The sequence below is a fragment of the Miscanthus floridulus genome, chromosome 4, assembly GCF_019320115.1.
Source record: "Miscanthus floridulus cultivar M001 chromosome 4, ASM1932011v1, whole genome shotgun sequence".
Taxonomy (NCBI): Eukaryota; Viridiplantae; Streptophyta; class Magnoliopsida; order Poales; family Poaceae; genus Miscanthus; species Miscanthus floridulus.
The window spans coordinates 114,187,280-114,197,952 of record NC_089583.1 but is presented as its reverse complement, the minus strand read 5'-3'; the positions used below and the strand labels follow the sequence as shown (position 1 = coordinate 114,197,952).

The following is a 10,673-nucleotide window of genomic DNA, read 5'->3' as shown; positions in this document are numbered from 1 at the left end:
AATAAAATATATATCATGGTATATATGATAAAGTGATCACATATGTGCATCGGATAATCGCCAGCTCGATCGTGATATTGTTGTAGTTGTAGCTGGAGCTGTGCCCTAATGACTAAGGCCGTCCTCCATGAAGGTTGTGTGTTGTATGGTATATTGGGGTGTGTGTGTGTGTGTGTGTGTATCACACACACACGGGTAGACAAAGGAACTGAGAGTCCATATAAACACATGGGGATGGATTGCTACAAACAATTATACAACGGGTAGCATCGTCATCATCATCACTTCGCCACGCAGCAGTACACGTACTTAACAAGCTGCTAGCATGTACATAGTACATGCTTCCTCTACTGCTTCGACACAAATTATTCAGAGGACAAGCTGGAGCTAGCAGCTAGGTACGATGACACACACAGAAGAAGAAAAAGAAATGAAAAAGTACCTAGTACAGTACTAGCACTAAACAGACCGTACGTAACTAATCAAGTACGTCTCACGAAATACAGTACAGTACAATATACGCCGTCATGTCGTACGTCGGCGACCTGTAGCTGTAGAGAGGAGCAGACGACAGACTAGATCACCGCCGTTCATTCCGTTGTGATCCTGAAGCCCAGCTCCCTCTCGGCGAAGTCGATGAGGCCCTCGATCTCGGAGTCGTCCACGAACCCGTTGCGGTTCCTGTCGGCGCGCCGGACAGCGAACAGGGCGCGCAGGCCGGAGAACCACGCGCCCCGGCGGCGGATGGCCTCCCGGAGCTCCTTCCTGCTGATGCGGCCGTCGTGGTCGGTGTCGAATTGCTTCACCCAGCGCTTGAACTCCGGCACCGTGATCGCCGTCCGGTGCTCCTTCCCCGGGCCCCTCTGCAGCGGCGCGTTCGGAGTCACGGCTGCCGTGGCCATGGCTGCTGGCTTTGGGCTAGAGCTCTAGCTACTAGCTAGCTTATGAGCTAGCCTGTGGTCGTGCTAGGAAGCTATGGCAGTCCTGCACGTCGGAGCTTGCGATCAGTTGCCGTTCCTTTTATAGGTGCACCGCGGGACAGTGCACGGGCCTCGACGATTCCATGTCTTGCGCGCGCGTTCTCGTAGCTTTATAGATTCGCCTCTATCTGCAGGCAAGATTTGTCGCACTCTTAGTGTAAGACCCCCAGAGACCGGCTGGTGCCGCTGGCCATGCGAAAGGTGACGTGTGTTAGCCTGCGTCATATCCATGGCCATGGCCATGCGTCTCACGCTGGGTTATTCTTTGGGTTTGTTCGTTTCTGCAGGTTGATCGAGAGGGAGAACGAAGGGTATCTCTTTTTTTGTGATGTGAAGGGGGACTGCATGCAATTATTTGATTCCAATGCGGCAATGCCTGCAGCTAGCTAATTAACGTGCACGTATGGTCACATCTGGTATTCTGATGCAGCGTATTATGTACTACATCTGTGTGCCGGTAGATGCTTTAATAATTTAACAAATATAAGGTGTTTTAGTTTTGTTCTAAATCAAAATTTTCTAAATTCTTCAAATATATAGAAAAATACATCTCCATCCAAACCATCATGTAGCTAATGAAAGTTTATAATGAAATACCCTGATATAGTTAAAATATCATGAAATGTATACCCTGATAGTTGATTTATTTAGTCTCTATCATAGATGACTGTTAAATATTTTTCTATAGACTTTAAACCCCTTAGATGTTGAAACGGATGAAGTAGCTACAAGACCCTACTGAGCCCGAACCCATGAAAGTTATCAGTCTCTACAAGTCAATAATAGAATCTCTGAAAAAGTTAGGTAAAGACGCATGCCTCAATGCCATGTTCGATGAATGCCGTGGCATATATCTCACTCTCGTTGACTGACCAATCCAACACGAATGCCTCATATGCCTTGACAAAGAAGTTCTTCTGACCTTTTCCCATATTAGCTTTATTAGTAATATATATATATATATATATATATATATATATATATATATATATATATATAATGTAGAGATATGCATGCAGTTATTCGGTTCAATCTTTACCCTTTACTTTACTAGTAACTTTCACGTTGGACCTCTTTATTTGGAGCACTTCCAACAAATTTATACCACTGATGCAACATATATTCATATTTTACATTTCAATTACATGTATGTTGCTTGATTATTTAATAACATTTTTGCTACACCAGATATAATTGGTCTAGATATCTGTACATATTGGCAATACAAAATATTCTCTCTATTCCAAAATATAAAGACTTGAGTTTTCAAGTTTTGTCCCCAAAATATAACTTATAAGAACCCAACACCACAACTTAATTAGGCCCGTTTGGATACCGATGTGATTATAATAATGATTATATAATCAAATTTTGACCCAAACAAGATTGATTATATTATGGATTATTATAATTAGAACTCTTGATTATCATAATCCCGTAATCCAGGTTGTCCAAAACAGATTATATGATGGATTATGGGTGCTAAAAGTCCAACTAGTCCCTAACCGCTTGTCCAACTTGCCAAACTATAAAGGATAATATATGAATTTCTTGCTTTAATCAACCAGAATCCAAAGAAGCTAACACTCTAATTATTATAATCTATAACCCTAATTATAATATTATTATACATAATCTGGATTATAATAATCTAGCTGCGATCCAAACAGTCTCTTAATAGGGCCAATCAAAACTGATGCGGCCAGGTGAGGCCATGTTTGAGTCACAAAAATAATTAGCTAAAATAGTCTAATTGTGATCCAAATAGAAGAGATTATAGGGTAGATTATTATAATCTAGGAAACAGATAATAATCAATGAAACCTACTTGAGACCTGCCAATCATAGATAATAATCTAGGCACCCTTCCCTTTACTAAGGAGCGTAGTGGACTTTCTTTTGTTGGTTAAAATTTTCATATGTCCTTATGTTTAGGGCATGGGAGTAGTAGATAAATACCCCTGAGAAAAAAATGAACTTCATGAAATTTAAAGTACTACCATGCTTTGAGGATTTTCTCTAAACAATAACTTATGGTGTAAGAGGTACATACTGCTTTTGAAATTCCTTGACCTTTTTACACACTTAATTAAAGAATGGAATTTCCGCAAGTGGCACAGAATTGCCTTGATGAAGCATATTTTTTATTACAAACCCAACTAAAGGTGTAAGAGTTTATATGATATTTCTGCCCGTGGATTTTCTGATAATAAGAAATGTTCTAACTCCATTTGCCGCCAAAGTGTAAGGTACGGTGTTTAATTATGTCCTAAGTTAAAATTATTTCTCTAACTTATACCAAGATTATATGAAAATAGATTGACACCTATAATGGCATTACAATATCAATACATATTTCATGGTGGATTCAATTTCATTAATTTTATATGTAGATGTTAGTGTATTTTTTTTAAAAGAACTTGATGAAACTCTAATCAGTATTGATTGATCTAACATGTTTTAACTTACCCATATCTACCACTAAAGAAATAACCCAGAATACCATTAATATGTGCAGGATTTATTGTATAATTTAATGGCACTATTCTTTAATAGTAAGTGACGTCATCAGTCGAGCAATTGGAGATTAGGAGGCGCGAGTTAAAGACCGAGTTTCATTTTCTTATACTATACACATACCATACCATTATTCAGGAGATGTAATTGGCATAGATACTGTAGTACTGTATCAAGCATGCAGAATCAACCACACAAAATCAAGTTGCTACAATACAAAGTATACAACAACACTGCCGGGTCTTCACTCTTCAGTTCATATATAGCTAGTTCATGTTCATGGATGTCTTAATTATATGCAGCGGCTGTCACTCTGCGCTTCTTCTTCTTCTTCTTCTTCTTCTTCTTCTTCTTCTTCTACCAGGCGGATATCTTCATGCCGAGATCCTTCTGGGCGAAGGCGACGAGGTTCTCGATCTCGGAGTCGTCCAGGAAGCCGCTGTTGTTCTTGTCGGCCTGGCGAAGGGCGCGGCCGCTCTTCCAGGTGGTGAACCAGCCGCCGCGGCGGCGGAGCGCCTCCCGGAGCTCGTTCCGGCTGATCCGGCCATCGCCGTCGGTGTCGAACTGCTTGAGCCACTCCTTGAACTCCTCCAGCGTCATGTCCTCGCGGATGGAGGCGACGCCCCGGATCGCCATGACTGGCACTGGCAGTGGCAGGCTGGCAGCTCGCGCTCTGCAACCTGAAGAGTGAAGGCTGATCCATCAACGCCTCCTTTTATAGTGGCGATGAATTTATTCGCTGCTATCTGCAGCAGCCAGCATGGCTGCTATTCTACTACCACGGCCCACGGGCTGCCAAGTTCTTGGTGGAGAGAAGAGCATGCAGGCGGCTATGCTTTACTACTAGTCTGCAGCATCGGATCCTTGCGTGCAGGCACCGCACGTGTGCTTCACACACATTATATGATTCTTTCCTATCTCTTTTTACTGATAAGTTGAGTGAGAAAGGGCATCGCTTTTCCTCTCGTCTGATGCTGAGGCCTGCACTGCACTTGTTCGCTTCGATCGATTCAATCCCCAAGCTTAGCTTGGAGTAGTAACCTGCACTCTGCACGCGAGACCCGGTTCAGTGTTATGATCCAAATTCCAAACAGGCTGCAGGCTGCCCTGTTGATCGATCTTGGGTTGGAGTACTGCAACCAGATGCACCGTGAGAACACTTCATATTCGGCTGCACATGCAACCTCTGCTAAAGAGTGCTGCCTCCATGAACACTATAATCTTCTTTCTTTCGGTCCTACTACTACACATGAATCTCCTAGCCAGTCTAGCTAGGTTCATCGTCCTGGTGGCGCCCATTTTTTGTTCTGTTTGCAATAACTTCTGTGGGTCCTTTTGAAGAATATATATTGACAGAAAGTTCCCTATCCTTTGCATAAAAGAATCCAATTATTCTTATTTGGCCTCGCAAGGTTGTTATCTGCGCATCCCGGTCATGATCAATGATTTTTTTTTGCAACGAATGGATGGGTGTTCCCTGCGTGGGTCCTTGTAAAGAAACAAGACGGAGAATAGGATCTTGGAAAGATTGGTCCTGATCGTGGGAGAGATTACTTCAAGTGGGACGGTAGCAGATTACCTTCTATGAGCAGCACGATGGAGATCCTAATTCGTTGTCTGACTAGGCAGAAAAGGGAGTTGCTATATTTTTTGTGACAACAATCTTAAAGTACAAGACAATTCACAATTTTGTAGTCAAACAAAGATAAAATTACATCTTGTCTGAATAACAAAAAAATCAGACACCTAAAATATAAAAGAAGAAAGTGGGCAGAAAAAGATAGCAAAAGTAGGGTAGGAGAATTCTAGCACAGTGGCAGGTGTATCAACATTCAGAAAGGTATGTAACTATCTCACTCCAAAGAGTTCAGGTTTCAGGAGAAACATTACAGAATAGCGCTACACCTACACTGGACTGCAAGACATGAACAATTTCTTCATGGGGACCCTACTAATAAGTTACCAAAAAATCATATAAACGTATTCCAATGTGCCCTACTGTGTTTTTATACCGACAAATTAAATTACACTTTCACCAGATGGCAAGCTTTAAAACAAAAAAAAAAGCTCTTTCCAAAGAAGACCAGGCAAAAAATCAGCTTATTACACCAATGTACAGCAATGTGAATGACAAAGTCCCAGGTGTCTAGGATCCCGTTTATCTCACGTCTGTGCCCGGGTCTTCCTGGATAGAACCGAGCCCATCAGAGGGAACAGCGATTTCTTCCTCTGCAACTTTTGGTTTGGAACAAGGCCCTCGTAGCTACTTCCCGACATCTGTACCTTGGATTCCTGCTCCTTGTGGTATGGATCCTTCTGTTCAACAAATACTCTAGATGGACCATTCAAAGGATTCGCCGCGCGTTTCGTGGATTCATGAGCTCTGCGGCGCTGCTCACGGTCAGCTCTCCATTTCCTCAGTTCCTGCTCCGCACCAAGTTTACCTTCGTTCGCCCTCCCGGCTCTCTCCAATGCAATTTCAAGTGCTTCCTTCTTCTCATCCATTTCCTCGGATGTTTCCTTTAGTCTCTCCAGGCTCCTTGCTTCTGATTCCTTTGCCGACACTACCTGTGCCAATGCTTCTGCTACCTTCTCACTCGCCTGTTCTTCGGCTTCATGTGCTCTCTTGCTGAGTTCATAGTACTCGCTTAGAGGAAGCACCACTCGTCTCGTAGAATCTGTAGTGTCTCTTGCCTCTTTGCTTTCTTGCAAAGCTTGAACCGCCTCGCGTGCTAGCCTCTCTGATGCTACGGATGCTTCTGCTTCTTTCACAACAGCAGATAACCTGGTCTCTGCTGCAGTTGCAGCTGCCTTGGTTTTCTCGAATTCCTCCTTGGCCTTCTTCAGCTCCTCATGAGCTAAGTGAGCTGCTACCCTGGCGTCCTCAGCCTCCTGAGTCGCTTGCTGTAAAACCATGGGAAGCTCCACCACCTTTTCTTCGGCCTCTGCTTCCTTGGACCTGACAGATTCTATCTCTTGTTTCGTTCGATTGAGCTCAGCTTCTAGTGAAGAAACAGCAACGGATGCCATAGCCTCCCCCTGTTGCAACGCAACAAGTGAAGCTTTCTCATTGTCCAGTTCTGATCTGAGTGTCGTGGCAGCAAATCTTAACACGTTGGCCTCAGCCTTTGCCTTCTCAATGTCCGCTTTGACCTCCTGAAGTTCTTTCTGTTTCAATGCTAGAGCTTCCTTAACTGAGTTGCTAATGTGTTTAGAATCTTCAGACTCATGCTCCTTGGAAACTCCTTCAGCTTCTTCAGTCAGTTTCTTCACCATGTAGGCAGACAGCTCCGATTTGAGGCTAAGCAACTTGCGCAAATTTGCATCAATATTCAGCTGCATATCATTATTGAACTTAAGCTTACTGTCTAGTTGTTCCAGCTCCTCTTGTGCCTGATGCAACTCTTTCTCCCAGGCAATGCAATCCTGCTCTTTCGCCAATGCTGCACCGATCCTGCATTCCTCTGCTTCATGATGTGCAGCATGGGCCAACTCAAGAGACCCTTTAGACGCAATCAATTCTAATGTCAGTTCCTCCACTCTCTTCTCAATCTCCTTCCCTGCAGATATGACCTCTTCTGCTCTTTTGATTGCCGTGTCTCTTTCATCTATCAGGGCAGCATACTGTTCATGTACTGACGTCAACTCCTCTTTTACTGACTTAAGTTCAGCAACAGCCTTTTTGTGCCTTTCTTTGGCGACTTCCATTTGTGTCCTGGCTATCGCACTAGCTTCATCAGCAACTCCGTGCTCAATCTCTTGTGCCCTGAGTTGTGCAAGCTCAGAGTCCTGCTTTGCCTGAGCTTCTTCAACCTGTACTTTCTCCAGGTGATGCTTCAGCTCCTCAATAAGCCTCTTGATGTGCTCTAGCTCACCCACAACTTGAGATTTAGCCATCTCAGCAGCTTCTAGTTCCTCCTTGCAAAGTGGAATTTCTGTTCGAATCTTTTCAAGTTCAGGTTGTATGAGCTTGCGTCTCTGCATGCATGAAAGAAAATCCTTTTTAAGTGATCTACTGTATGGTAAAAAAAAAATTTTGACTATGTAAAAGACAATTTCAGTTCCATAACTAAAGCTCTGTGATATATATGTGGTGTTAATTTATCAAGAACTACCTCGATCATCTGAGCTTTGTGAGCTTTCCAATCAACAATTCCTCCAAACTTGGTGACAGCTTCTCTAACAGACTCAAAGGGTGCAGCAGTGTCAATAAGGCCTCTGTATGGACTTTCAAGTGTTGTTTCTGAATCTTGTTTCATTTTCAGCTTTGTGTGCGTATCAGTCTGATGCTGTGTTTCATAAACTTTAGGTTTCATTTCATCCCTTAGCATAGTTCCGGCACCATTTGAAACATTTACAGGCACACCGTTCACTTCACTTGCATCTACTGAAGAAGGATAATCTGCCTTATCATTTGTTGAGCTTATGTATGCCTCAGTTGGTCCTGAATTAGACAGTATTTCAGGATCTGTATTGGAAGGCGCATTTGATTCCGCAATGTCTTCTGTTAGATCAGGAAGCCTCGTTTCTAGGACCTGTAAAGACGAATCCAAACTATCAGCAGAAACTATATGCAGAGTAGAGTTTTCAGTTTCTGCTTGTGCTGACTTCACCTCATGTCCGCTTGGCCCCTCATAATCACTATGTCCAGGAACTTCCTTGGCTGCAGGAGGAGTTGGTAAATCCTCTGAAGAGTCTTTTGAGTTACTCTCTTCAGTGCCATACGTCGATTCCATTCCTTAGCCTTTTCCAGGCCGCAATTGGTTTGCTCCTACACATTATTTTGCAAACAAAATGAAAATCAGGTAAATAAAACATGATAGTAGCACATATCCAAGTACTGAAAGGTTGCAGAATGTACAGTCTTACACGTCATGGTCTTATCATGACTTCATGAGAAGTAGCATTTTCATTAGACTTTTGAGTGGATTAAAATTAAATATTCAGGAAACTGTTAGTGTTTGCCAGATTTTTATTTCAGAGTCAGATCTATCAACGTCATCAGTGGCAGGAAACTGTTAGTGTTTGCCAGATTTTTATTTCAGAGTCAGATCTATCAACGTCATCAGTGGTGCATAAACAACACAAGTGTGCTAAATAAGACACTCGTCACAACTGGATATGCAGTGCCACGTCATCCTGTAAAGGAACTCTATTGAATCCACTCTTGCATGCAGTAATGATTGCCGCACCTGACATTGAACCAACTTTGCGTCTGCAATTATTCAGCTACTACTATTGCAGCGAACATTTATCTTTGCATTACCTATTCATCTTTCCTAACAAACAAAAGCACATTCCAGACAAAACCTAACCATTTTCCTAACACCTAACAAGCTAAAAGTGGAACGAAAATGCAGTACCGGGCCAGGGTGACCCATCAACACCATTATTCTTACTTGCCAGCAATAATGTTTGAAGTCTCCAAATAGTTCAAACTATTCGGCTTACCCCATATTCGGCTTGTTCGGCTTATTTTTTCAGCCAGAACGGTGCTTTTCTCTCACAACAATTCAGCCGAAACAGTATTTTTCAGCCAGTTTCAGCCAAATTTCAGACCAGCGAACGGAGGCATAGGTCATCCGTAGAAGTCCAGAGCTAAATTGTAAGTTTGTGGCCTGTAAATTTCTGGATAAAGATTATACACGTGTATCCAAGAAAAAAATACAAAAGTACCGAGGGACCACCATGTCTCGACCAAACAAGCTGAAAAATTAAACATTGTTACTGAATTGGTTAATCAAAAGAGTTAACGGTGAGAAGGGCGGAGAGCTTCTCATCATCTTCTTCCACGAAAACATCATGAAAGCGAAAACTTTTGTCCTGACCATAAACAAATTCATAGCACCTACGACTGTGAACAATCGAACCAAGTACTCCCCATACATGAAGACGAACTGAACTACAATTCCACAAGGAAAATGAAAAACCATATCTTCCTTAGTTGCTACCGTTGGTCCCTATGAACAATCGGACCAAGTATAGTCTCTGTTCAGAGCTAGAAGCGAGGAACCTCCCTGCAATTCTCGATCCCTAAGAGAAGAGCGCAGACAACCTGAACCAAAACGAAACGCAAACGGGAACGGAAAGAGCGATTCCTACCAGTTTCCATCCAATCCAAACAAGAGGAAGAAACACCCGCGTACAGCAGACAGAGAAAGCGGAAGCTAAAGACACTCGCGGATTGCAGCGGGAGGGACGAGGCGAAACTCACCTCGATGGCGCGGAGGAACTTCCGTGCGGGCGAAGCGAGTGAGAGCCTCCTTTTGCGCCGATTTGGATCTCCGCTCTTCGTGCTCGTGATTGATTTTTTCCCTTCCTTTTTTGCTGTTTATTCTGAGGGGAGGCTGGGGGGCGTACGTGTGTATGCTGCTCGGTTTGTCTGGCTCACGACTCCGCTGATCATGTGATTAGTGAGAGAAGTGGATTGGACTGCTTTTGCAGAATCGGCCTCCATCTCTACAGAAATTACATGGCCGGTCTTATGTAAAAGTACTCTGTGTATTTTATTCTTGTATTTTTCTTGGATACACGTGTAACTACAGAAATATTTTCTCAAAGACAAGAGGCAAATTTGTTGCTGTTCCAAAATGAAACGATATTTTAGTACGGTGGTGTTTGGATATATTAAAAACTATATAAGAATCCATATAATGCAGGCAGGGACGGGCCTATCCAAATTCAAGGGTATTCATTTAAATACCCAAAAAATTTACCAAAACTTTTTGTATATATACTGTATATACGCATTTGCATTGGAAAAAGAAGAAAATAAGCCAAACGAATATCGTATTAAGAATTCAACCTAAAACATGTATTTTTCTGTTGCTTTTTCACCCCCACTCAGCTGCCGAACAAGGCACAGCGCCATGTGGACCAACTTCTATCCCGCTAGGCAGACGACAAGCGCACCATAACTCCGCAAGTTAGAGACATCGGCACATCACCCGCTCTCGACCGCTCAAGCTCTCCTTTTCCTCTCATGTTTTCTTTCCCAACCCCAAACCCTAGCACCTAGCGGTGGCGTGCGGCGGAGCAGTGGACTCTAGCAGTAGTAGGGCATATCAGCACGAGGCAACGACAAGAAAATTCACGCTAAATGTTTGTGGTTCATATACAGCACAAACTTGGGTTAGTTTGTACTTGTTTTAAAATATCAAATTGCATAACAAATTT

The 10,673-nt window shown here is 42.9% G+C and overlaps 3 protein-coding genes across 4 annotated transcripts; all 3 read right to left on the bottom strand.

The window, feature by feature from the left end:
• Positions 1 to 209: 209 nt before the first annotated feature.
• On the bottom strand, positions 210 to 1,002 carry LOC136552705 (uncharacterized). Its single transcript, XM_066544270.1, has one exon. The coding sequence runs from the start codon at positions 900 to 902 to the stop codon at positions 591 to 593; it is 312 nt and encodes a 103-aa protein (XP_066400367.1). The 5' UTR covers positions 903 to 1,002; the 3' UTR covers positions 210 to 590.
• A 2,571-nt stretch (positions 1,003 to 3,573) lies between these two features.
• On the bottom strand, positions 3,574 to 4,192 carry LOC136550395 (calmodulin-like). The gene has a single exon (XM_066541952.1). It carries the CDS (start codon positions 4,131 to 4,133, stop codon positions 3,855 to 3,857), a length of 279 nt encoding a protein of 92 aa, XP_066398049.1. The 5' UTR covers positions 4,134 to 4,192; the 3' UTR covers positions 3,574 to 3,854.
• A 1,257-nt stretch (positions 4,193 to 5,449) lies between these two features.
• Positions 5,450 to 9,879, bottom strand: LOC136550394 (protein WEAK CHLOROPLAST MOVEMENT UNDER BLUE LIGHT 1-like). 2 transcript variants are annotated; one of them, XM_066541949.1, is made up of 4 exons: positions 9,712 to 9,879; positions 8,111 to 8,268; positions 7,613 to 8,032; positions 5,450 to 7,475 (listed from the first exon to the last, which is right to left on the bottom strand). In XM_066541949.1, the coding sequence occupies exons 2-4, from the start codon at positions 8,231 to 8,233 to the stop codon at positions 5,661 to 5,663; spliced, it is 2,358 nt and encodes a 785-aa protein (XP_066398046.1). In that variant the 5' UTR covers positions 8,234 to 8,268; positions 9,712 to 9,879; the 3' UTR covers positions 5,450 to 5,660. The 2 variants fall into 2 exon arrangements, with proteins under 2 accessions (XP_066398046.1, XP_066398047.1); XM_066541950.1 differs by lacking the exon at positions 9,712 to 9,879 and adding an exon at positions 8,949 to 9,702.
• Positions 9,880 to 10,673: the final 794 nt, after the last annotated feature.

Excerpts from the sequence above, each read along its gene's own strand:
- LOC136552705 (XM_066544270.1), bottom strand. The coding sequence starts at position 902 with ATGGCCACGGCAGCCGTGACTCCGAACGCGCCGCTGCAGAGGGGCCCG.
- LOC136550395 (XM_066541952.1), bottom strand. The coding sequence starts at position 4,133 with ATGGCGATCCGGGGCGTCGCCTCCATCCGCGAGGACATGACGCTGGAG.
- LOC136550394 (XM_066541949.1), bottom strand. The coding sequence starts at position 8,233 with ATGGAATCGACGTATGGCACTGAAGAGAGTAACTCAAAAGACTCTTCA. Across the intron at positions 8,033-8,110 it reads AGGGGCCAAGCGGACATGAG|GTCCTAGAAACGAGGCTTCC; the intron begins GTGAAGTCAGCA and ends TCGTCTTTACAG. Across the intron at positions 7,476-7,612 it reads ACAAAGCTCAGATGATCGAG|AGACGCAAGCTCATACAACC; the intron begins GTAGTTCTTGAT and ends TCATGCATGCAG.